At 45.9% G+C, this 26,109-nt stretch overlaps 1 protein-coding gene and 1 non-coding gene across 3 annotated transcripts; both read right to left on the reverse strand.

Annotated features, from left to right (window-relative positions):
• Positions 1-3,800: 3,800 nt before the first annotated feature.
• Positions 3,801-24,911, reverse strand: Lrrc52 (leucine rich repeat containing 52). Of its 2 annotated transcripts, XM_051148258.1 has the most exons (3): positions 24,040-24,911; positions 14,579-14,653; positions 3,801-4,166 (listed from the first exon to the last, which is right to left on the reverse strand). In XM_051148258.1, the coding sequence occupies exons 1-3, from the start codon at positions 24,659-24,661 to the stop codon at positions 3,853-3,855; spliced, it is 1,011 nt and encodes a 336-aa protein (XP_051004215.1). In that variant the 5' UTR covers positions 24,662-24,911; the 3' UTR covers positions 3,801-3,852. The 2 variants fall into 2 exon arrangements, with proteins under 2 accessions (XP_051004215.1, XP_051004216.1); XM_051148259.1 differs by lacking the exon at positions 14,579-14,653 and having other exon boundaries at positions 24,040-24,909.
• Positions 8,799-8,930, reverse strand: LOC127191223 (small nucleolar RNA SNORA17). Its single transcript, XR_007830845.1, has one exon. It is a non-coding gene; the product is annotated as a small nucleolar RNA SNORA17 (small nucleolar RNA).
• Positions 24,912-26,109: the final 1,198 nt, after the last annotated feature.

The raw sequence follows: 26,109 nt of genomic DNA on the forward strand, positions 1-26,109 counted from the left end.
AAAACCCACTGGAGTGACGATGTCTCCAAAAGATAAACTTACATTGCTCTTACGCGACGTCCCAGTTTCAGATACTGTCTGTTGGCTCCACTGAGAGGGAGCAGTTAACTGGGTCTTGCTCCTGTCCTGGGTCTTCCCCACATATCCCTTCCTCTTCTCCACGTTTTATGGATTATCCAGGTGTTTGCATTTATTTTGGCCTCCAGGACACTGTGATACTCTTAGTGACTCCTGCTGCCAGCCACCCGGCAGTCCAAGTCTGAACTTTAAGAACCCCGTTTTGTCCCCCCTAATCTTCCCTCCAAACATTCTTCCCCAACTTCATGTTTAGCTGTTCATCACATTCTGTAACTGTATTTCTGATCTTCCTTTTAAAATGTATCCAATTCTTGTTGTCTCCATGTCTACTGCCCTAGTTCGCTTCCCCTTATCTTCCTCTGTGGGGAAGAAAGCCCTGCTGTTTTCCTGCCTTCTCCTGCCGCACTCAGGGTAAGTGTGTTGGTTTTCCCCCTCTTCCTTCTCTTTTTACAATGATGGGGATTAAACCCAGGACCTCAAGTATGCTGGGCAAATGTTCCAGCCCCAGAATGAACTCTCTAAAGAAAAAAAAAAAAAAAAAAAAAGCGGGTATTTCAGGAGGAAATTAAAATTCCTGATCTTGGTGAGGTACAGACAGTTTTTTTGTTCTCATAGCATTTTGTCATCCTGGCACATACTTTTCCTTACAGTAAGGTTGGGGCAGCCATGTTAAAAAAAAAAAAAAAAAAAAAAGAGTGGAAGTTACATGTGTCATTAACTGCTTGCTTAGGCCCAGAAACATACCTATTACATTTGTTTTCTTTTTTTTCCTGGGGGCTCATGTTTTAGGTTCTTATAGCTAGAGAACGGAGGGGAGGCAGCCCCCGCCCACATGATTTTACACAAGTGAGGAAGAAGTGTGCTAATCCAGTGATGCCTCGGAGTTGTCTGCAGTGCAGTACAGATCCCGACATACCCCTGACTTACATAAGCTCCCTGTGAGGCCCTTAGGGATCTGGTTGTGTCTTCTCTAGCATCGCGTCTCTTCTTTCCCTTAGACTGTGTATTTTACCCACAATGATGTGCTCACCTGCTTCTCACCCCACAGCCTTTGTGTGCGCAGTTCTTGTTTACAAAGCCTTCTGGTCACCTACCTCCCTGCTTTGCCACTTTGGATAATCCTACCTCCACCTGTAAGCTACAGCTTAGAAGTTTCTCCTTTTTGGGAAGTTTCTAGCACCCCCTACTGCATACGGGGTGTGTGTATGTGCCCGCTTGCATGCCGCCCCCCCACCCGTGTGTTCCTTGTGTGCCTGCATCTCAGCCTTCTGCTGACTTTTGTCTCCACTGAGAAGTACCAGAACCCTCATCCTCCGTGGCCTTCTCAGGGCCCAGCAGATCAGGTGCTATGTCCAGTCTGTGTCATGATCTTCATGGAGAAGATACTGTGAAAAACTGCAGTCCCATTTATTCTGTCAAGGCTTTCTTGGTAACTTAAATTTCTGAGATAGTATTGATTAACAAGTTGGTGATGGGGGATGAGTGTGATCAAAATACATGGTATGAAGTTGTCAAAGGATTAATAAAAACACTGGAAAATACCTTGGAGAAAACCACATATAATCTGATAGAGCTGGTTTGACATCTGGCCTTCTTATCCATGTAACATGTAGCAAGCAATTTTACCTCTTAAGCCTTAATTTCATACTCTAATTGAGTAATGCTGACATCATAACATTATAATGATTTAATATATATTTTAATATATGATGATTTAATAATACGTGTGTATGTGTATACAAACACTTAATGTTTTGCTTCTAGAACTATCTAATATATGCTAGATATAGTTCCTATTATAATAAAAATGGCCTAAATGCCAGTGTGGTATTCTGTTTTGGATCATAGAATAAGAACACGCCATTAGGGGAAACCTGGTAAACTCCAGATAAGTCTGAAGTTTAATTAAGAGTCACAGCCCAGTCAGGTGGTGATGGTGCATGCCTTTAATCTAAGCACTGGGGAGGCAGAAGCAGGCAGATCTCTGGGTTCAAGCCTAGCTTGATATATACAGAGTGAGTTCCAGCATATCCAGGGCCACGCAGAAAAACCCTGTCTTGAAAAGCAAAGCAGAGCTAAACAAAACAAAACAATTCCAGTATGCTTGAGAATTTTGAAAAATATCCCATTGTAATATGACGTGGCATTATTGGAAGCTGGGTACATATGGAAACTTTCACTGCAAGTTCTCTGTAAATCTGAAGTTATTCCACAACATAAATATTTATTAAGATAGACTCTCATGATTGACATTTCATTTTATTCTCACAATTGGCCTAGGTGGCAAGTAATGTGACTTCTGTCATATGCAAAAGGAAGAAACAGTGACATCACACAGAAGTGCAATCACTCATTCATGGTCACTCCTTACTTCAGGATCACAAAGTAGGAGCGGTTGCTGGCCTGGGCCTTGAGTGGAACGCAGACACTAATGCTCATTGAGCCCATGCCTTGTATGAGGCACTGCCATGCATACTGTGTAAGCACAGAACAGAGGACTGTGAGAGAAGATGGTCTCCGCACTTCAAATCAAGGCTATGAGTGGGAAGCCTGAATTTACATAGTTAAACACAAAACTGGGCATGGGACGGCAGCTTCTCATTCAAGACCCATGCTCTAAATCAGATGCACTAAACAAATGGAGGCAAAGTGCTGATCAGAGGTAAGGATGGGTCTGCTTGGGGCTTTAGAGACCTTCATGGATGGGGATTGTCATCCGAGCCTTCACCAGAAATGTGATTTGCTCTGGGGAGCAAGCAAAGGCAAACCTGGAAATGCGTCTCTGGACCTGTGCTGAGCTGCCCGTCTCTTCTCCCTCATCTGTTTGTATGTGCAGCCCTCACGGCGGGACCACAGCTCTGTACACGTCTCTGTTCTGTCGAGCACTTTCAGGCAGGACGGTGGCTCACAGCACAGAGTGTTGTTTTGGGGTCAGCTAGCCAGCAGTTAACAGTTGCTTTGCTTCTTACCACATTTGTTCAAATGCGAGTCTGCTACTGTTTGGCTGGGTACCTCAGAAACACAGGAGTCACGTTGAACACGTGACTTGGCTGTTGTGAGAATTAACCTAGTGGGTGAAATGTGCACAAAGCTGGTTACTTTGTCAATAGTGACATCTCCCTGTACCTCATACTTCTGTTTGGCCAAACAAGGTATTGTAATGTAGTAACTATATGTAATTATATTAGATGAGGAACCTTTGGTTATATTGCTAAGTATTTGCTAGGGAGATGGCTTCATGGAAAAGCGAGAATGTGGACTCCAGTGGTTAAATACACCCAGGCCTCAGGCTCTCACTGGCAGGTTATACCATTATCACCGGATTGTTGAGACGATTATGGGATAGCATGTGAAGATAATATAGCCACACAGGGCTTTTGGCTTCCCTCCAGATCATTTAGTCTTTGAGAAAGACCTTAACACTTCGATTTTTTTCTCTTCTCTCCAGCATTTTCTTTTGAGACATAGTAATTAAATCCAAGCCTGCTTGTTTTCAGGGTGGGCTTCCTGGCTATTCAGATGAATCCAGCAACTTTCTTGGACTTTGTTTTACTCCGTCCTGCTGAGGTCAAGGAAGTGTGCATGGGCTGGTGGAGCAGGAAGGGACCAGCCTTCTGAAATGACCACCGAATACTTTATTCTATTTATTTTACCGGAAGGCTTCAGTCTCTAAGAGAGCAGAGGCAAGAGAGAGAAAGAGAGAGAGAGAGAGAGAGAGAGAGCAGGGGAGCCAGACCAGGAAGGCACAAGTGGTAGTGATCTCTGACAGCTAGGTCAGATAAGGGACCGACCCTGGTTGAATTGAGTGTTGCTTCGAAAAATCTGGTGGGTGACCCTAATCCCATACTCATCCTCCATGTCATCCCCACTGGACTTCCGGTGGGCATTCTGGTACAGCACGGCACACACGCCTGTGAGCCAGGCAGCCACAGTGCCCGCAGCGAAGATGCAGAAGCCGATGAGCAGAAGAAAGATGTAGTCTTGCTGGTCCAGGTGTGTGATGCACATGTACTGGAGTGGGTTCCCCACCCGTGTGATGGGCCACCCTGCCAGCTCCATGGGCTCCTCACATATGGCATCCTGATCATCTAGGAAGAGAAACACAGCAGGTAGCGTGCCGAAATGGCAGGATCCGTGCCCTAAGCCAAAGGGAAGGGGTATCTGGAATTCACCACTCAGAGTGTGGCCTATGAGCCACCAGCACACAGGTGTCACCTAGACTTTGTTAGGAATGCAGAATCTCAGGCCCACGCTGAGCGATCTGAACTATCTGCTTCGCAACAACAGGGCTCCAGTCCAAACCGTCCGTTGCTAGGAGGCAAGACACCTCACCTTCCTCTCCGAGTCCTGCTTTCTCACCTTATAAGCACAAACCACGATATGTAGGAAGTTGGTTAAATTCCCTACGTTTCCATTTCCGTGTTTACAAAATGAAGATGAGAATGTATGTGCAGCAAGATGGTTGTAAGCATCACATGAGGTAAAATGTATACACTAAAAGCTAACAAAACAGTAGTTCCGATTATGACAGCGAGAAGGCAGGTGACCGTGCCAGCTGTGCACAACGCTTGGAGCACTTACCCTCAGCTCTGTGTTTTTCTGACTCTGAAATCCACCATGCTGAGGATGGGTGCATGTAGAGGTAGGTACCCAGGTAAATACGCAGGGTATGATGAATAAATAAGCTTCAGCCCACGGTCAAGGCCAGGCTTGGCAGTGGCCACAGTCACAGTCGTACTCCCACTTTTCTAAGCTTCCAGTCCGCACGTTTTATCTTACGTAGTGCTTACAACCATTTTGATGCATATAACATTTTCATCTTTATTTTGTAAACGAGGAAACGGAGACTTAGGAAGTTTCATGACACACAGGTTCTAGGTAGCTCAAAGGGTCTTGCCAGGAGACTGAAGACAGAAAACTAGGACTGAGCTGTTCCAGGGAGTGTAGACATGGGAGCTATAACCAAAGGACGTAACAGAGACGCTCCCTTTAACTTTGGGGTAGGAACTATGCAACTAGGTGGTGGCATCAATATCCTTGGTGACAAGGAGTTTAGGCAAGTAGGTTTGGCTAGGAAATCCCAACAGGAGCTGGCAGAAGGAGAACTATAGAGTTGGCTGGAAGGATGCCAGGTAGGTTTGGGTGCCTGAACAGAACAGAAGAAGGGAGATACTTACTGCCCCTTACTTCTGTGTCAGTGCTCCAGTAGGAAAGTTACAACTGGGATGTCAGCAGGAAGTGGTCCTGCAGATGGGATGCTGGCGGAGGTTGTAAACCTACAAGGAGAAGCCAGTGCAAAGACTGTGCCACATTTGGTTTGCAGTGATCACTGAGCACAGGAAAGGAAGCCATTCCCCTCTAGATTGAGTGTGGCCAGGTGTCCATGTAGGCCACCCTGCTCCAACTGCAGCATTCATGTAGAGAGAAAGAAGCTGTCTTTCTCTCTATCAGAAACATGGTCATGCCTTGGCCTAACTGAAGGCTTCCTGGTCTCTGCCTGAGAGTTCAAGAATGGAGGCCAGGCAGTGGTGCCACACACCTTTAATCCCAGCACAGGAGGCAGAGGCAGGTGGAGCTCTGTGAGCTCAAGGCCAGCCTGGTCTACAAAGTAAGTCCAGGACAGCCAGGGCTACACAGAGAAATCTTGTCTCAAAAAATCAGAAGAGAGAGGGGAAAAAAAAAAAAAAAAAAAAAAAAGGAGCTGCTGAAGCTTTTCCAGGATTCTATCCAGACAGGTTTCCCAGGTCACCTGCTCAAACTGCCAGTGACATATCCAAAGACAGACAAATTTGAAAAAGGAAAAACGTGGGATTCTGAGGGTCGGAGCTGCGTCTAGGGGTTTATCTCATTCTATTTTTAAAAAAGATTTGGCTTTCAAATTGGGGCTTGGGCGGCAGAGATGAGACTAAACATTAAACACACACTTCCCCATTTCAGAGCATTAACTTTGAAAGGAGCAATTAGGCAGTGATTTTAATGCATTGTTAGGCTGCTGTGCGGGTGAGGGATGTGGGTGGCTCTGTTGGGAGGGGGGTCTGGGCTTTCCTACAGCTTCCATCTCTCCCCTTCCCCCATCACATCACTGTCAAGGTTGAGCTTCTCTGCCAGTACCCCTGATCTATGCTTCCAAGTTTACCAGCTAGGGTCCATTTCACACACAGACACCGGATCGCCTCCTACAGGTTTAATTTTTCTTTGAAACACATGACTAAAAAGGCTCCTGTGATTCCTATTGTGGGCCTCAGAATAACACCCACAGTGCCTGTCCTGGCTCTCAGCACCTGCCCCCTTCAGGTTTTCTTCTTGCAGCACTCCTGATAGCTCCCCTTTGCACCAAATGGCTTACCCCTTGCTCACGTCTTGTGCTGGTCCTCATCTGTCGCTAGCTGTGTCATGCAACTCACGGCGCCAAGAGCCTCTTTTTTCCGTCTGTGCCAGATCAAGTTCTCCCCATTTTGTAAGAAGTAACCTTAAAGACTCCAGCCATCGGTCCTCAGGTCAGAGGACGTTCCATTGTTCCCCTCTTGAACTCATCTACAGCCCTGCCTTGTAGCGTTATAATGCACCTGCCATAGTCTACCCTGTGTGTGATGCTTATTTACAATGGCTACCAGAGGGAGTTTTAGCTCCTGAAGGTATATCTGATCAATACTCTTATTAATAAGAGCTATTATTTACTGCTATCTGAATTTAGGGGCTTTTTAAAAGTATTTTTTTTTTTTACATTAAAAACATTTTTATTGGATCCTTGTGAATTTGACACCATGTACCCCAATCCCACTCATGTTCCCCTCCTCTCATACCTACCCTCCACCATTGCAACCTCCCCATCAACAGAGGGGGAAAAATCTCTTTGTGGAAGCTGTAGTGTGTCACAGAGTGCCCCACAGCATACCCTTTTGTCCACACTTCTTTGCTTGCAAACGCTCATTGCAATGACTTGATGGTCTGGTACGAGACCTCTGGATTCTGCTATTCTATCAATACTGGGACCTCACTGGGATTCTGGGATATCCTGTTGTTGCCCTGTGTCATGGAGATCCTGAAGTTTTGGGTCTATAGGGCTGGTCCTTTCATCCACTCCAGCAGTTTATCAATGGAGTTTATGTTGGGAGGTGGATTGATTCAAAGCCTTGGATCTGGGCCTGAGGTATCTGAGCTTGTCAGCCCAGCAGCAACCCCTGCAAACAGGGCCAGTTCTACCCTGCTGCCCGAGCGAGGTGCAGGGCCTGCTTTCCCAAGTGCTGCAGCAGGTGAGGAGCAGAGCTAGTTCTCCTGCTATTATGACCTCATTGGAGCCAGCTCTCCTGCTTTCTCACTGCCTGGGTGGCAAGGGCAAAAGGTTAGGGGAGGGGGGTTGGGGGAGGAATCTCTCCCTTGCCAATGCCACAGCACATCAGACAAAAGGCACAGCTGGCTCTCCTACACTAACACCCTCAGGGCCAGCTCACCCACAAACTCCACATCCAGAGCCAGCTCTATTGTGCTGCCCAGGTGAGCTTCGGGGCCTCTTCTTCTAAGTGCTGCAATAGGTGAGGGGTAGGGACAGCTCTCCCGCTCTCCTGCCTGCTGTAAGTGGCAAGGGGGAAGGTGTGGCATCTCTCCCTTGCTCATGTCACCTCATGGCAGACAAGAGACGGAGCTACCTCTCTTATGCTTACAACCTCTGGGCATCTCATCTGAATCCTCACCACCATGGTTAGCTCTACTGTGCTTTCCAGTGAGGCACATGGGTGTGCTGCAGCTGGTGAGAGGCAGGGCCAGCTCTCCTGTTCTCATGATCCCAGGGCCAAGTCTCCTGCCTGCCCTAGGCTGTGAAGGGTAAGTGGTGGGTAGTATTGCTCCCTTGTCCAGGTTACTACAAGTGGTACGGCTAGCTCGCCCATGCTCATATCCTTGGGATGGCTCACCTGCAACCTGCAATGTGGGGGCCACTCTCCTGAGTACTGCAGTGGGCTAGATGAGGAGATAGCTCTCTTGTTCTCACAGCCACAGGGCCAGCTCTCCCATGATGCCCAGGTGAAGAGTGGGGCCAGTTCTGCACAGCCTTCAGACATCAACATGTTCCTGGTCGGCAGCCCAGACTAGGGGCATCTGCCTGGCTTTTGGTGGTAATAGACCCCTGCTACTGCAGGGCCATGGACCCAGATGTGGTCCCCAGTGGCAGCAAGGCCAAGACCCCACCACGGTCCCAGGTGGCATCACTATCTACTCATATCAGGTTGTTCCTCACTACTCCAAGTTTCCAGTTTTGCCTCTGTTTATTGTGTCTACATCCTTCTGTTTCTCTTTCTCCTCCATTTCTATACCACTTACTTGTTCCTCTTAGTGGTGCTCAGGGTCTCTTCATGTCTGGGGTCACCTCAGGAGTTGTCTGAGGAAAGTTATGCCCTGCCTGTACATTATGGCACCAGGCAGGGGTCACCCTGGACATGGTCTGCCTGCCTAGGCCTGAGTAGTGCTGGGCTGGTAGTCATCTCAGGCTAGCTCCCTGTCCAAGCCCCATGGCAGTGGTCTGGTGGTCTTATTGGGTTCCCTCCTTGCCCAGGCCCACCCAAGTGGCCCCATGCTAGGGTCCTCTGACTGCAGCTCACTCTCAATCTGGGGCCATGGTCTCAGTGGGATTCTTCTACTCTCTGGTTTGCTCTCTGCCCTAGAAACCAGTCTGGGCCTGTGTAGCACCAGAATGGTGGTCGTCTCAGGTTCACTTTTTTTCAGAGAGTGTTAGGCTGCTAATCATTCAGATGTTCACAGGTCAGAACATGGAGTGTAGGCAAAGCCTCTCTCCTCTCTGCCACCCAATCACGTACATGTGACGCAGCAGCCACATCTGTAATGCGTTGAGGGACAGGAGTTGTTTTTTTTTTTTTTTATTGTAATTTTTAAGGACAACTGGATTCTAGTTAAATTCTACTGTGGTTAGAAATTCGTTGTGTCATTTTGAAAATGCTGGGTTTTTTGGTTTTTTTTTTTTGTTTTTTTTTTGATAATTTGCTTTATGGCCTAGCAACAAGCCCATTTTAGTAAATTTTTTGTTCTTAAAATATGTATTTTATCTTTGTTTAACATCCCTTAGATTGCAGTATTACAGAGACTATATCCTTGCTGGCTTTTTTTTTTTTAAAGAAAAAGATTTATTTATTTATTTATTTACTATCCATACAGTATTCTGCCTGCATGTGTGCCTACAGGCCAGAAGAGGGCACAAGATCTCATTATAGATGGCTATGAGGCCCCATGTGGTTGCCGGGAATTGAACTCAGGACCTTTGGAAGAACAACCTGTGCTCTTAACCTCTGATCCACCTCTCCAGCCTCTTGCTGACTTTTAATTTTAATTAAATTTTATCTTTGTGTGTATGTGTATGAATGTGTGTGAGTGTGTGTGTGTGTGTGTGTGTGTGTGTGTGTGTGTGTGTGTGTGAATGTGTGTGTATGAGGCCAGAGGTTGATACATTCTGTTAATCTCCATCTTGAATATTTTGAGACAGGGTCTCTCACTGACCCTGGAACTCACTGTTTTGGTTAGATTGGCTGCCAACAAGCTCCAGGAACCCACCTGTCCCATCTTCCAGGGCTGGGTTATGGAAATGTGTGGCCATGTCTGGCTTTTAACATGGCTGCAGGGGAATCCAATCTCAGGTCCCGATGCCTGAGTGGTGAACCCTTTATCCATGAAGTCATCTCGCAGTCTCCCTTGCTGACTTCTTAATCTATAAACGCAGATGGTCTCTCAGTTCTTGTTAGTCTATTGGTTGTTTGTTAGTTCCCGAAGGAAGGAATTTTACTTTTCCTAGACACAGTCTAACTCAAAACCTGCATGTAAAGTCACCGTGCCATGTCGTTCTGTCATATTTTAACCTATGTCAGAAAGACATGTAGAAAGTTATAACTGCTGCCTTGCAGGTATTGATGAACAGCTCTTGCAGCCGGTAAGGCCTCTTGCTGTAAGTACCTTCACCACGGTGTGGCTGGACTGAATTCCTCTGCCCAGTGTTTGCATTGTTTATCTTTCTCCAGTCCATTAGTGTCCAATTTGCCTACACTTAAGGTATGTTTTGTGAGCAACTTATTGCTGGGCTATTCCCCCACCCAAGCTAGTAAAACCTTCTGTTGTCAGTCCATCGATATTTTGTATCTAGTAATTTGTTAACTTGTTTTATGTTTATTTTATTTGCGTCCGATTTCTTCATCTTTTTCATTCTTGTCTATTATTTAAATCCATTTTCTTAGCTTGTTGGTGATATTCTGTTTTTAGAGTCTGATTTGGTGACTTTGGAGATTTTATATATATACACCTGTGGACTGGTAGTGGAGTGTTTGATGTGTGCTAGGTATCGCATGGAGCATTTATAAAATTTAGCTATAAAACTTACTCTGAACCAACTTGGGGGGGTGGTTTTAAATATTGCCAGCTAGGGCATGAATAAACAGTATATATATACTTCCATCTTAGATAGGACTGTTCTGTGCTGTGACCAACTCCAAGGGGCTCCATTCACATTACAGATGTGTGCCTAGGTCCCCTGATGCCCCTTCTTTCAATACGACTCTAGTGGGCCCAGAGCATCTGCTCCAGTTAAAACTCCCAGGCACAATTACAGATGTTAATAATGTTTAACTGCTTGCAAATGGTTCCCAAGGAAACATAAACTATCACCTTGTTTATTTCTGCACACAGCATCTTACTCGTAGGCGGTAACCAGGTCCTCCAGAACCAGGTGTATGCAGGAAGTGGGCAGCCTGTGCTTCAGAACCATGTTTTAGTTATAAAAAGCTATGATGCCTCTCTTTGAGCTCAGGATCCCTTCTAAGGGGAACCTTACCTTGGTCTGTAGAAAAGAGTATGGCTCTGGGCAGGGACTACACTCCAGATGCCCAGACATTTGGTGTGGAAGGAACCAGGCCACATGCAGGTTTCCATGAGCACCCATCCCAACTGTGTGTGCTCAGGGAATGAACTATCTGGGCTGTGATGGGGGGGGGGGCGGGTGAACCTCAAGGAGATGCCCAGGGTACAAGGAAAGGATGGAATCTGAGGACGTCCTTGCAGGGACATCTCCATCATTTTCTCTTTTCTTTTCCTCCTAGTATCTTTTTTTTTTTTTTTTTTTTCCCTGCAGTATTTAGGATTCAATGTAGGGCCTAGTGAATACCAGGTAACACTTTTCACTGAGCCTCCCAAGTAACTGGCAAGGTAGGCAAGCCTCATGAGGTCTGGCTCAAACTCCAATTTTTGTTGGCTTACATGTTTTGCCCAGGACTTCTTAGCCCTCTTCTCTCCCATGTCTTTGGCTTGTCATTTAGAACAGGTTCCCTAGGTGGAAACTGAAGAAAACAACTTGCTATGATATCCTTCCAAGCAATGGATAAATCTCCAGAGGAGATGACTCTCTAGGAAGGAATCTATATCCAACACCAAAGCCAACTGGTGAGCAAAGCCTTCACCATGTTCGAATGAACCTTTTTACTCCCTACGGGAGTCGACTTTTGCTTACTGGGAACTCCATTTCTTCATCATCTAGCTGTCTTTTTGTGATGTCCTAAATTGGGGTTTACCAAACTACAACTTGTTTGTTTTTATACATTTTTTTGGCATAAAAATCACTATGTGCTGGCTAGTTTTATGTCAACTTGACGTAAGCTAGTGTTATTTTTGGAAGATGGGACTTCAGTTGAGAAAAAGACCTCACCAGATTGGCCTGTGGGCACACCTGTGGTGCAGCCTCATGGATTGCAAGAAATGTATACAATTTCAGGAGTGAAAGGCACTACTACTCACCAGGGGACCAGGAAGAAACAAGGGAGCCTCTTTGCTCACACCCCCTATTCAAGGTGTTAGCTGACAGTGGGTCCAATCTTTACTATTCTATGCTCTGATTCTTAGTATTCTTGACTTATCAGTGTTATCCTGATCTGAGCCACCATGCTCCCTCACTTATCCCCCCATTTCCTGACAGTCTTTCCTCCGTACAGCATTGGGAGCCAACTGTGAATGACAAAGCATGTTACTTCTCGGCAAAACACCCTTCCAGGCACCTTGTCTCGTCAGAATAAAGCCAGACACTTCTGTGACTTCTTTGCTGTGTGGTCTGGCTTCTGACTTTTTTTTTTTTTTTTTTTTTTGTCTCACTCATTTCCTTTCCCCATTTACTTCACTTTGCTGTAGCCATTCTCACGTTGAAGTATGTCAAACGTGTTCCATCCTGGCATCCTTACCATTGCTCATCACCATGTCTAGGAAGACCCTCTTTGCCTCGCTTCACATTTCCATGGCCTGTCTTTCACTTTATTCAGTTCCCTGCTCAGAAGCCACCAGCTGGAGACCACCTGATCTGAACCATCTGCCCAGCCTTGATGATGTAAGGGCCAACATATGCCTCCCCTTGGGAGCAGTTGTTGCCGGGTGGCATGACGAAGGTTTGCTTACAGCCTTCCTCTTACGTGGGAATGTAAGCTCCACCCAGTATGTCTCTTCCATGGTGGTCTTCCCAGGCTTCTCACACTTCAATAACTGTCACTGCGGTAACAACACCATACTTCACCTTAGCCAAAGGCTGAGAACAGAGAATCTTGGCTAGTGTAAGAAAATAGAGACTGGCAAGAGTTCCCAACACTATTTCAGTTCTAGTCTTTGTTGGTTGTTTACTTGGCTGGTTTGGGACAGATCTGAATCATTTTGTAACCTAGAATACCCTGGAATGCACTGTGTAGCCCAGGCTGGCCGGTTTTTCTGCAGCCCTCCTGCCTCAGACTTCTAAGGGCTAGGATTACAAGTATAAGCTACCACATCCAGCTAATTCCAGTCGCAGCTATATTTTAATTAGATGTATCAGCTATATATCACTTATTCCTTTGTGCTGAGAGAAAGATTAGGCTTTTTCAGCATGTGATGAAAATAGAAATCAGGGCCCGAGGACCAGACAGTGCATCCAGCCCTCTTTACTTAGTGTGATAAGTTTGGAAGAGTTTACATTCCCTCCCCCAAGAGCCCTGGCATCCCGGTTAGATAGTTTTTAAGTGAAAGATACAGTATTAAAGATGAGTCAGTTCAGGGTTGCATATGTAGCTTGGTGGAAGAACATTGGCTTGGTCTGTGTGAGGCCCAGAGCTGAACCCCAACACCAAATATAGACAGCAACAGCAGAGCCCACATTAGTCTCACAGCTCACCCAGAACTTGACCACTTCAAGGACAGAAGATTTATTACCACCTGATGGCGTGGGTATCATAGAAGACCTTGGGTGAAACTACACTTAGAAAGTCAGTCTTTGACCCTTCATCTCACAGAAAGCAAAGTCTAAGTTCTCAAGGTGAGTCAGCCTCTCGGTTTCACTCGCCCTGTTTAGCGGCTTAGGCGTTCCTTTCCTTCTCTGAAGCCCCCAGGAGACAGAGAAGGCACCTTTGCCTGGGGACCCCCCCTCGTGGGGGTTTCCCTCTTTAGTTACAATCTCCCTTGTCTCCTGAATCTTTCCTGTTTCTTTCTGAATTGGCAGGCTAACTAATGATTGCATCTTTTCCCTTAAACTACTTTTGTGTGTGCTCAGATTATCACCCTGTATCCTCCACTCCACAACCAAACTTCCTAGAAGCGAGATGTATATTGTGTGCTCTTCTCCCTGCACTTTCCGTGGGCCCACCTGACTTGAGACCAGTCTCACTCCAGGGACCTGGCAGTTAACTATGATGGATAGTTTTGGGTCTTTCACTGTGCTGCTGTTTGAAGACTTCAGCTGCTTTCTGCCCCTCTATGCTCTTTTTTTGTTATTTTTTTTCTGAGACAGGGTTTCTCTGTGTAGCCTTGGCTATCCTGGACTCACTTTATAGACCAGGCTGGCCTTGAACTCACAGAGATCCGTCTGCCTCTGCCTCCGAGTGCTGGGATTACAGGCATGTGCCACCGCGCTCGGCTCCCTCTATGCTCTTTGAGTGTGAACTCAGCATGCTTCTTGAGCTCTGTCCCCCTTCGATAGGATGGCATTCCCAGGAGCATCTGAGCTTGGCCCTTAGAGTTCTTCATTCTAAACCTTACCCCCTTTGCAAGTCTCATTTCCTGTGAGGTCAGTGATCACCAGATACAGTGATTGCCCATGTGTGTATGTGATGCCTGTTTTCTATTCGGAACTTACTAACACTCATTGCCTCACGGGACCTGCTGCTCAGCTACTCAACGTTGGAATGGCTATCCTCAGCCTACTTGGTGCTCCTTCTTCAAGAGCAGTTGGACCACTAGGAATGGGAAATAACAGGACTTGAAGCCCGGTATGAGATACCTAGGCTGATCAGAGAGAGGATGGACAGGGCCCCAGAAAACATACGCAAGGCGTTGCTGGCCTTTCACACACTCTTCCTTCTATGGCGGCTAATTGTAACAGAGTAAATTGTAAGTAGAAATGGCTTCTACATGGCCTCCACCTATGGCAGACTGTGCTGTAGACTCAGAGCTGGGTGTGAGGTAACCAAGGAGGACCACAGCCGCACCCCGCATATCCCTGACTGACCTGGAATTTTCAATGTAGACCAGATTAGCCGTGAACTCGTAGCAATCTTCATGACCTGGACCTGTCTCCTGATTGCTGGAATGATAAATGTCTAGTTTTTGAAATGCTGCATCTTCTATTAAAAAAAAAAAAAAAAAAAAAAAAACCACAAAGAACTACTTGATTGGGAGGAGGGGGAAAAAAAAACCCAACCCACCCAGACTTATCATGGTAAAACTGCTGACTGGTTAGGTAAACAAACATGAGGACATAGTTTTATTAACAGCCACTAGACCTGACCAAGGTGTAAGACTAGCAAGACCTACAAGGTCAATAAGTAGCAGCTCCAGCAGGCATTAAATGGCTCACACAGGTCAAGATTAGCAGCTAAGAAAGATGAAGTCAGCAGTGTACATAGGGCAGTTTCAATTACCCATAACTGGGTAGAGAGTACCCGACCATTTCCCTGGTTGGACCATAAGAACATGCAATGGGTCACCCCTAGTTGACTTGGCCTTTGGTATGTTCAAAGAATTAACCAGCCTCAACAGAACTCACCCTGGTATTTGTTCAGTTTCTGTCATTTTATGAGCCATACCCCTTGACAGACAGACAGCTCAGTGGCCAACCACTCAGCCCCCCCCCCCCCAACTGGCTCTGGGAGCTACCCTGACTACTTTTGTCTTGCAATAAATCTTTATTTTTTAAAATATTTATTTATTATGTATACAGTGCTCTGTCTGCATATGTGCCTGCCCACCAGAGGAGGGCGCCAGAGCTCATTATAGATGCTTGTGAGCCACCCTGTGGTTGCTGGGAATTGAACTCAGGACCTCTGAAAGAGCAGACTGCTCTTTGGGAGTTTTCTTCGCTCCTCCTAAATTTCCCACTTCTCCATAATACAGTTTAATTCTGCTTTGCTTATACTCTCAGAGTTCATACATTTAACCATCATGATCATGAGACAACAAAGTAGAGGACCACTGTCTCATGGCTTCTAGTGACCATCGAGTGTCTGGTACCTTCAATTTCTGGGTCACACCTGTCTGCACCAAAAATTCTCATTGCTGTGAAAAGAACCGCATCCCCACCATGACAGGCTTTCTCACCCCAGGACTAAAACAATGGGGCCAGTGGATTTGGGACTAAATCCTTTCAAACTGTGAGCCAATAGTCATGTTCTCATGATAAGTCAGAAATGTCAGGAATATCGTTATGGCAATGGGCAGATGACTGGGCAAGGTTTGCCTCAATGAATTTCCCACAATTGTCCGAGCTAAACCTTAGTAGTTATCCTTCACTTTCCCCCTTCTTTTTATTTTTCCCCAATTTGTTCATTTACTTAATGTATGTTTGTTGGGCACTTTCTCTTTGTCAGACTTCGTTCTGTTTTCTAAAGGTGCAGACATACCACCATAGAGCTCCCACTACATTAAAAAAGAGGTTAAATTAATACAAACTTATCACTTACAGTTTTTCCAGAGAGGAAGTATAAGGAACCATGAGAAGACCAGTGCCATCCTAAGTCCTGTTGTTCCTACATCCTGAGTCCTCTGGTCCTCCTCCTGCACACCTCCGTGCCCACTGCTGCTGTAGCCACTGTCCTCTGCCTCCTGCTTGTCTACAGGGGTCAGATTCCTAACCCTATCTCCAGACACCATGGCATGATACACACCATGGTCCTCAGATAACTATTCAGTGTCCTTTAGGGATGGACCCTCGTGGTGCTTTCTAGTTGCATCCGTTATGCTGGGTCCCTCCAGGACGAGGTCCTCTGTGGAGATGAGGAACTTCAGGTTGGCTGTTCTGGCCAGCCTTTTCCTGCTGCCTTCTGGGGAAGCCTGATTGGTTAGGTAGTTTGAGAAGCCATGTGATGCACGTTGTTTCCCTGATTCAAAGAGCTTTAGACAACTTACTCTTACGGATCCCATTTGGGTTGAGTAAGGGAGCCTGTCAGATAACCTGGCTGACCACCCATTTTTTTTTTTTTTTGATGTTTCAGTCATTTACTTTTCTGCCCCATTCACTGTCCTCAGAAAGATCATCAAGTCTAGGGAGTATTTTATAATATATGGCAGCCAGGCTGGCAGAGCAGTTGACAATGTTTGAACCATCTGTTGCACAGAACTTAATTTTCATTTCTCCTCAACTCCTCTCCCCACCTCTGCCTCTAGTCTTTATTTCAGTTTCTCTGATGGAAAAGCTTGGAGCTGAGCTACCATTTATAGTGAAATGGTGCAAGACCTGAATTCATTCTGGAAATCTAAGTTTTGGCACAGCTGAGGATGACTGTGTGCTTGGTGCGTTGAAATCAGGCCATTATCCTATTACAGCTGCCTGGAAACAGGATGAAATAGCCACAGAACGACCCTAAGATGTTCTCACTCAAAATGCCCTCAGAATGACTTGGACCTGAATCAGCACATGACCCAAACCATCTGCTCCCTACAGATGTCCCTCGGTTGCCTTGTGTACCCATCTCTGTGGCACCCTTGGCCAGGTTCCTCCTGGACTTCTGAGCCCCACCACTGGGCTCAATGAGAACTGCCTAAGGACTAAAAATTTAAAGTTGACACAAGGAGACCTAAAACTGGCCACACTCCTATCTCTGGTATTCAGCCACTTTCTGAATTCTTGATTTTTGATGGTTTCCTGTTCAACTGCAAATGCTCCATGAGGGAGACATTTCAAACCATTATTACCCATTAGCATCTTGGTGTGAATTAATCTGTTCTCCAACCAAAACAGGCCCAGAAGCTCTAGAACATAGAATGCCCTTATGAGACGTGGCCGAAGGAGACCTGCATTGGCCAGTCAACAACTTAGGATCTCAAGGAGTGGGACTTTTTGCTCATTACACTTTAAGGACTTCTGCTTGGGTGTGTCAGGCCTGGGAAGAAAGACTGGGGCACTGACTCCCTTGTGTTGGAGGACAAGTTGATGGAGCTAAACACAGGGAATAGGCAGAGAATAGACAGGAAAGAGTCAGAGGCTTCCTGCTTCTTTTTCTTTTTCTTTTCCTGCTTCTTTTGTCCCTTCCCAACTATGGTTGTAGCCATCTCTACTTTTTACCCATCTCTGCTTTTACCCATCATGCACTTGTTTACTTGGGATCCTATCTGTTGAGCATCACTTTCCTCTTCTATCATGGGGGTCTTATCTTTCTATTTAGGCCTGAAGCCTGCCAGATACAAGGGGTCTTTGAAAATTTCAAGTTCTTCCCTCTCTCTACTTTAAAAACAAGAAAAGTGAGACTCAATAGCTTTCTTAAAGAAACACAGCAGTGTTGCTATATAACCAGGGCAGGGTTTCTGGCTTTCCATTCTAGTTTATGTCTCTTCTATCCCTAGATGGTCTTATTAGGCAGGAATTAGGACTTCTTTGTCTGTGTTCCAACCATCTTCACATATTTTGCACACATAAGAATATAATAAGTGTTTTAGAGTCAAATAGATTGATCTGCCCAATAACAAGAAAATAGTATGAAAGTGGAGAATCACTTTGAACTTGGATGGTAGGATATATCCATGCTGGGCCAGATCCAGTACTCACTTTTCTGTGAGGACACTTGCTATAGTTTGGATATGAAATGCTCCCCCAAAACTCATGTTGAAGGCTTGATCACCAATGTAATGTTTCGATGTGGTTCCTTTGGGAACTGATTGAATTGTGGGTGCTCTGACCTAATCAATGGGTTAATCCATTGATGAATTAATTTGAGGCTATTATTGATCAAAACTAAAAAGTGGGCTGGGTGTGGTGGCACACACCTTTAATCCCAGAACTCAGGAGGCAGAGGCAGGTGGATCACGGTGAGTTTGAGGCCAACCCGGTCTACAAAGTGAGTCTAGGACAGCCAAGGCTACACAGGGAAACCCTGTCTCAAAAAAACAAAAACCAACCAACCAACCAAACTAAAAAGTGAGCCCTCATTATACAAAATAGGTCACTTTGTTGTGGGTCATTCTCTCTTCCATCTCTCTGCCGTAAGCTAAGAAACCAGAGACAGCCATCTGTGGACTTAAATCTTTGAAACATGAGGCCAAAAAACCTTCTTCTCCTTTAGGTTGTCTTCTCAGGTGTCTTATCACAGCAACAACAACAACAACAACAAAAACCCTAAACCTAGGCATGGGGCCACATACGCCAGTAATCCCAGCACTCAGGGAGGCAGAAGCAGGCAGATCTCTGTGAGTTCGAGGCCAGCCTGGTCTACAAAGTGAGTCCAGGATAGCCAAGGCTACACAGAGAAACCATGTCTTGAAAACAACAAAACAAAGCAAAACAAAACAAAACAAAAACTCCAAAACAAACACTAACAAACCAACACTCCCTCCTACACTGGCTAAAACAATACTGAATTCTAAAACTTCAGCTTAAGGCTCCTGTGTCAAATGGTTTCCCTGGCACTATGAGAGCCACTATCCTGTGTGGCTATTCAAATGGGCTAAAATAACAATTACAAATGCAGTTTAATGGTACTCCAAATTTCAAGAGCTCAGTAGCCACATACAGCTACAATATTGGGTATCACACACAAAGTGTTCACCCTGCTGTAGAAACATCTGCTGGGCTGCCTGGGAGCAAACTTTGGGGGGTCAAAGGGAGGCAGATGTAGAGACCAGGAGCTCAGAGCTGGGTGAGTTTTTGGGAGACCATCTTAGGATATTTAACCCTGTCCCACTAGGGAAAACAAACATCCTAGGAAGAATTCAGTTGCCACTCTCACCTTCAGATAGCACTAATGACTGGAAAATTACAGCTTCGGCCAGGAATTAGTTCACCTACTTGCTGACCTGGGCAGAAAAAGAAATGGAATGCATGCCTCTGTTTTAACCCTGGACTCACCAGGGCACAGCAGGACACCTGGCATCTGGGATATCACAGCATTCTTCTATTTCTGCTCTCCTCTGCATTTTGGACAGTGACCTGTGTAAGACTGACTATTTTTCATGCATCTGTTTAGAGTGACACTGCAGGATTTGGTTTCATACTCTTGGTAATAGTGCCAAGCATCTTGCTAATTTTGGGGGAGTCTCAATATTCCTGTTTTGTATAACATTATGATGAGTCCAGTTGAATAAAAAGTTTCAGTTTCCTGTGAGGTTCCCTTTTTTGGGGGAAGGCGGGGCTTCCTTGAGCCCAGGATGCCAGGTAGGAGAAGGACACAGCGTCATGCCTTTTCTTGACTCCTCTTCATTTTCTTTCAGGGCCTCTGCTTCCTTCAAGGTTTTCCACTGTTGCTGAATTCATCTTAGCTAATTAGAGAGCCCAGTCACTCACCCCTTCCTTTGATAGGAGAGCTGATAATGGCTTAGGGATACTTCTTCTCAAGAAGTTAGTATTCTTTCAGGGACTTTCTCAAGGTTATGGCACTGGTGGGGGGGGGGTGACTATGCTGTGTCTAATTTCAGCTCAGTAGTAGGCAGCAGCTGGGGAGAATTGGAGTAAAGCTTCGCTCAGCACTTGCAAATCACAAGGCTATGGCCTCCCTCCCCGAGTTGCACTAACTTTCTTGCCTTCCTTACCTGGAGAGCAGTGCATCCACACCTGCCTCTGGAAGTGGAGTTTTCTTTGGGTTGAACTTTAAGATCCAGACTCGATGATGCAGGCACAGCCAACTCTGTGTTGCTGGTCCAGCCCTGAGTCTCCTAAGTCACCACTAGGCAACCAAGTCTTGATTTTTGGCTTTCAAAATGGTTCTCTAGGGTCTGGAACTCTGTCTTCACAATTTATCTGATACCCAACTCTTGAAGGAATCCTGTCACCTCTTTCCTCATGGGTTAAAATTCAAGGACTTAATGATCGCTGTTCCAAATTCTATGCACACCCCGCCTAGATCTCTAGAGTGACAATATTCTCTGTGTCTACCTCTCGTTCAAGGAGCCACTTGGCTGACATTGTCTCCACAGTACCATGAACTGCTCTTACATCTACCAACCATTTGTGTACAGGATGCTTGTGAGGTGTCGTACTTAACGCTAATAGCAGCTCATAACCATTCTTGTCTCATCATCATGGCAGCCCTAGGTGGGTTGGTGCTATTATTATCCATGCCTTAAAGATGAAGGAATTGAAGTTCAGAGAGGTAAATGACTTATCTGATATCCTCTAGATAGCACAAGGCGGGCTGGGATCATAGGCCAAGTCTATCTTGAGAACCTGAGTTCTTAACTCTGGGTTCTGCTGTCTGCATGGTGCCTGTCCCATCACTTGCAGCCAAGTTTGATGCCTAGGCACACACTGGCTCCAGTTCTGTTTAGCTCTGCTATGCCCCAGACATTGGAGCACATATCGATGGTGCTGATCTTTTAGTGTCATGTGAATCTCTGGACATAGCCCCCAGAGCCTGGGTTAGTTATACTCACTGGAAATTGTTTGTAAATGGGTGTCACTCAAAATACATTTGAACAAACAAACTAAATAGTAGCATGGAGATCTGTTGCTTCACTGCTTTAAAATTTTTTATTTTATTTTATGTGTGTGGGTGTGTAGTTTGCCTGCATGCACTCACTGTAAGTGTACCACATGCATGAAGTGCTTGCTGAGACCAAAAGAGGACATCAGATCCCGAAGGTCTGTGAGAAATGTTAAAAGTTTGATCTCTATGTCATGCAGCTATTAGTAGCTGGAGGGACGCTGAAGAGGAGGAGACTAAGTTAGAGGGACTTGTACAGCTAGGTGCATACCCTTGAAGGGGATGCTGGGACCCCAGCCCCTTCAGCAGCCTCCTCTGCCACAGGCTCCACCTATGACACGTTTCTTTGCTACAGGTCCGTAAACAGGGCATGGAACCTTCAGAACTCTGAGCCAAAATAAGTGGGTTTTCTCAAGAATTTTGCCGACTGACCCTAAGCTGAGTACAGTTCAGAACTTGACTTGAAATTGATTTTTAAAAAACATTTATTAGAGGTGTTGTTTTAGTCAAGCCAGACTATGTTTTTATCTAATAGATAGGATTTAAAAAAACAAAACAAAACAAAACAAAATCTTAACATCTTCCACAGGTGGGTGGTATAGAACTTATGGTTTGGTGTTAACACCCAAGCAAAGAAAACCAATTTGTGAGGAAACTGCCCCTCTTGCAGAGATTTTCTGGCCTTGGCCTATTCATGGCTTTCTGGGCTCTCAGCAGTGAACAATAGGAAGGGAATCATATTTCTCCAAGAAGTAGCCTGGACGGCTCCTCTGGGCCCCTGGACCGGGGCGGGGTGGGGGTGGGACGGGAGGATGAGCAGACCAGTAGTTGTGGGTCCCACTGGCTAGCAGAGGAAAACTGTGTTGAAGGATTTCTGAGCTTGGAGAGATGGTAATGTTTCCTGCTGTCTTTGAAAACATGCAGCGAAATCAGACTTGCTTTATAATCTTGTTCAATTATGGACCGAAAGAGTCAAGGAGTCCAAAGGAGTCAGCATGAAAATTCTGAGAAGACGGAATTGTAAAAACAGAAATTTGATCAAGGAAAATTGCAGGAGGGATGGCAGCTTGGTGAATTGCACGGCAGGCTTATGGGCTGGAGTAGAAGGCAAGTTGCAATGGTGTAGTCAGCTAGGGTAGGAGGAGGCCCTGGGAACCGGCTGGCCACTGCTCAAGGAAGCTTTGTATGTGTAGCTATTATATAGGACCAGTACAAGGTTGGACCAGTCAGCATTCTGTGGTGGAATGGGGGAGGGGCTCATAAGGTCTTACCCCTTCCTGAGGAGCTTTGGCAGTTAGTGGTTACCGGGGAAGAGGAAGACATTTTCTCCAGTGATGTAGCCAATGGTACGTTGTCCATGATCCTATAAGAAACACCTTTTCTATGTTCATGTGACCAATCCTAATTAAACTCATTGATTCTATCTCTCTCTGTGTCTCTGTCTTTCTGTCTCTGACACACACACACACACACACACACACACACACACACACACACGAAAGAAGGAAGCTTAGTTGGAAAAAAGGATTAGTGGGGGAGTGGAAGGGGGCTGAGACATAATGGGGGAGCAAATATAACATATTATCATATATAAGTTAACAAATTCCAATTAAAGCACATCTGAACACTGAAAATGTGTGTCTGTGGGATGGGCAGGGAAAGGTGATGTCTTTGCACAAGCTACATTTGTGAGCTGATGGGAATAATCACATTTAGGAGTTGCATGTAACAGAGCAGTTGACTGTTGGAGAGCTCTGCAGAAACCACACAGCACCAGGGCTGGATGCAAGGGAAAGACATGCTCTGACTCTTAGAAAAGATGGGGCAGAAATGGCTCAAGATCACCACTCCTGTCATCAGTCTCAGTGCTACTGAGAAGACTTCTAACAAAGCTGCAGTTCGTTTTTGTTTATTCTAACAGCCCAAGATGAAAATTTTGGCCATAGAGTCAGATTAGGGCACAAAAGTTAAGAAGGCACCGACTCTTAAGTGCTCACTCTCAGTGCCTCCTTAAATTTGGTCTGGAAATCCTGGCTTGCTTCACTCTAGTGTACTTCCTGCCTGGAAGGCCTTTTAAGACATGGCCACTGGGAGCTCCGTGAGGCTGATTATTACTTGTAGTCATTATGACTCTTTCTCTACCGTTCTTGCAGTGTCACTCTTTGCCAGGAATTACCACGGCAGCGGGACGATACCAGTGGCTCCGGGCTTTCTGTAAGGTGCCTCTGACACTCTGACTTCCCTGGGCTTGAAGGATACAGAGTCCTTGGGAAGAGGATGTGAAGCACCGGGGTACTGAAGGCGCCATGGCAGAGGGTTGGGTGAGTGGTAGCACCTAGCTTGGAGCTCTCCCAGGTAAGGCTATAAGCACTGGACTCTCCCAGCCTGACAGTGAGCATTGTGACCTGTCCTCTGATTCCTCTGATTCATTCTAGTCTCGCCTTCCTTGTGAGGCCAGCAACTTGAAAACACAGCTATCCAAGGCTTTCCTTCTCTGCTAGGTGGGAGTTGGTCGTTTGCTCTCCCTGGAGCTCCCGTGCCCCCCTTTCCCTGTGGGACTTTCTCTTAGTGGGGTTGGATTCTCTCTCACCTATGAATGGCTGAATTTATTTTAGGTCCTGCAAAAATCCAGTCACTGCATTAATCAGATTAAGACAGTTCACCAATGGGACCCAGCATCCCTGGATTACTTTGTTACTTTACAGTTCCAGTACACTTACACACACATTCCCTTGCCTGCAATTCTGCAAATTATGTAATTATGTACCAGCTTTATGCATGGGAAACTGAGGTGAAGAGAAATGAGATTTTTTTTTCCTTAAAGGCAGACAATTTCGTAGGTGACATGCTTGAACTATGAATTCTCATTCTAGAAGTTTTCCTATATATAGCCTTCTTGCCTCTCTAGTCAACCCTAGGAGGAGCCAGCCCAAACTAACAATGCCTTTAAGTATTTCCACCCAGCCTTCCCTCCCATCTATTGTCTTTTGATTTACACTTTCAGAAACCAATTCCTCCTACTCCTCCATCATATCCCTTTCCCCATTCTCAATCGACCCCTCACCTGGGTGGTCCAGCTGGGACAATAATAAGTACATGGTGAAGCTCAGGAAAGAACAGTTGCAGTTCCAGGGGTTTCCACTTAGATATACGGTCTTGAGTACCACCAGGTGCTGGAAGGCATCATGGCTGATGGTCTGCAATCCAGTGTTTCTGAGGTCCAGGTATATCAAGGAGGTGATGTTGGCAAAGACATATTTGTCAAGATACAACAGGTGAGGGTTGTTTGAAATGTTCAGCCGTACCAGGTTGCTGAGCACCGAGAAACTGAGTGGGGCGATGGAAGTTAGGTTGTTGGAGCTGAGGTCAAGGTATATGAGTTTGAAGACCCCAATGAAGGTGTATTCCATCACCTCTCGGATCCGGTTGTTCTGACAGTCCAAGTACACAAGGTCGCTGAGGAATCCTAGCTCCAAAGCTGGTAAGCTAGCGATCCTGTTATTGTTGAGGAATAGCCTCCGGGTGTTCAGAGGAATGTCAGGTGGGTATTCCGTTAGCTGCATGTCTGTGCAGGATACTTCTTGGTCTTGACACACACAATTCTTTGGACACTTGGACCCTGATACCAGCCCCATTCCAAGAGAAAAGAGTAACAACCGGGGGCCAGGGCCTGAAGCAAGGGACATAGTAAGGAGCCACGGTTCCTTCCCCCTCCTTCTACCTTCCCGAGGGCGGGTACAAGCCGTCCTTCTGACCTGAAGGCTGCCGAGGGGTGGGGCAGGGCAGGGGATGGGTGCTGGAAAAAACTGTAACACTCTAGCTTTGCGCAAAGCAATTTTCCATTACAGGAGAACTGAACAGAAGTTGAAACGCGAGGCCCAGTGCCCTGCTGCCTGCCGGCCGGCTTGGTGGCTCTGCCGCGCTTGGCTCGCTCAGTTGCTCAGTTCGTAGTGCTGTTGGAAGCTTGCCCACTTGGCGGCTTTGAAAGGTCTCACCCTTTCCCTGCCTTTGTTAGTGAAGGGGAGCCAGGGGAGAACCACATGACAATGAGGTTGCCAGTTGACACTTTTGTGATGTCAGCAGCCTCAGGAGTCTGTGGCCGGAGGGGGGCGGGCAGAAGGAGAGAGGCTTCTTACCTCTTCTCCTGGGTGGTGTAGGGTGTTTTTTGTGTGTAGGTAAGCTTGCTCTCTGAAGGAGTTAGCCATGTGGGGGGGGGGGTGGGGGGGCGAGAGGGGGACACACACATGAGGGCAGTGTGTGTGTGTGTCCCAGGGCACGCTTGGAGTGTTCATAGCATCTCTTCACCGCGCGAGTCAGAGAGGATTTGGCTAGGGCTCTAATTAGTAGTGGGAACCTCGGTTGCATCCAGCCCCACCATCCTCTCTGACTACCACCTCTCAGAGGGGTGCCAATTGTTTTTAGAAGATAGGAATGAGGTTGGGCTCTTTTGTAATGAAGGCAAGGGAATTTGTTGCTAAGGTGGGACTCTTAAGATTTTATTTCTAAGTTGTATATTCCTTGTCTACATTTGGAGTGTGTGTGTGTATGTGTGTGTGTGTGTGTGTGTGTGTGTGTGTGTGTGTGTGTAAGACTTCTATTTAATAACAATTATAAGTTATTCCCCTTAAGACAAAGCCCAAATGCACACATAAAAAAATGATATGAACCATTTCTTACTGCTTGTATTTTCCTAGAACTTTAAACACACTGAGTACATTTCTAGTGCTTCTACTGTGAGTTTCTTCTCATTAAGTTCTTGATCTATGAGAGCAGTCTTTCGGAGGCACGAGGTCTGGAAGCCTTTCTCTGGGATGTGCAACTCATTGGGGGAAGGTATGAGGTCAGAAATGGGGGTAGTGCTAAATGGCTTATTTATGGAAAATAGTACCTTGTTCTTTAGAGAACTTCACATATAATGTAGGTGGGAATATTAATAACTCAATGAAATCTATATTTAGCTTAGCACAGTGCCTGGTTCTGTGCATTTAATAAACATTTATTGAATGACTGATGCGTGAATGTCTCTGATGGTTTGCTCCCTTGCTTCTCTGCCAAGAGAGAAATTAATAAAGTCAAGTGGATTCATGGCTAGTTAGCTAATGCTTGATTGTGTTGGCTGACTCAGCGTTTCTTG

This window comes from Acomys russatus, chromosome 6 (assembly GCF_903995435.1).
Source record: "Acomys russatus chromosome 6, mAcoRus1.1, whole genome shotgun sequence".
Classification (NCBI taxonomy): domain Eukaryota; kingdom Metazoa; phylum Chordata; class Mammalia; order Rodentia; family Muridae; genus Acomys; species Acomys russatus.

What these genes read in the sequence shown, in the direction of transcription:
- Lrrc52 (XM_051148258.1), bottom strand. Translation starts at nt 24,661, where the DNA reads ATGTCCCTTGCTTCAGGCCCTGGCCCCCGGTTGTTACTCTTTTCTCTT. An exon ending in GTCCCAGCTGGACCACCCAG is followed by an intron (nt 14,654 to 24,039) that starts GTGAGGGGTCGA and finishes TTATCATTCCAG; the next exon opens with CAATCAGGAGACAGGTCCAG. An exon ending in GTCTACATTGAAAATTCCAG is followed by an intron (nt 4,167 to 14,578) that starts GTCAGTCAGGGA and finishes TTCTCTTCCTAG; the next exon opens with ATGATCAGGATGCCATATGT.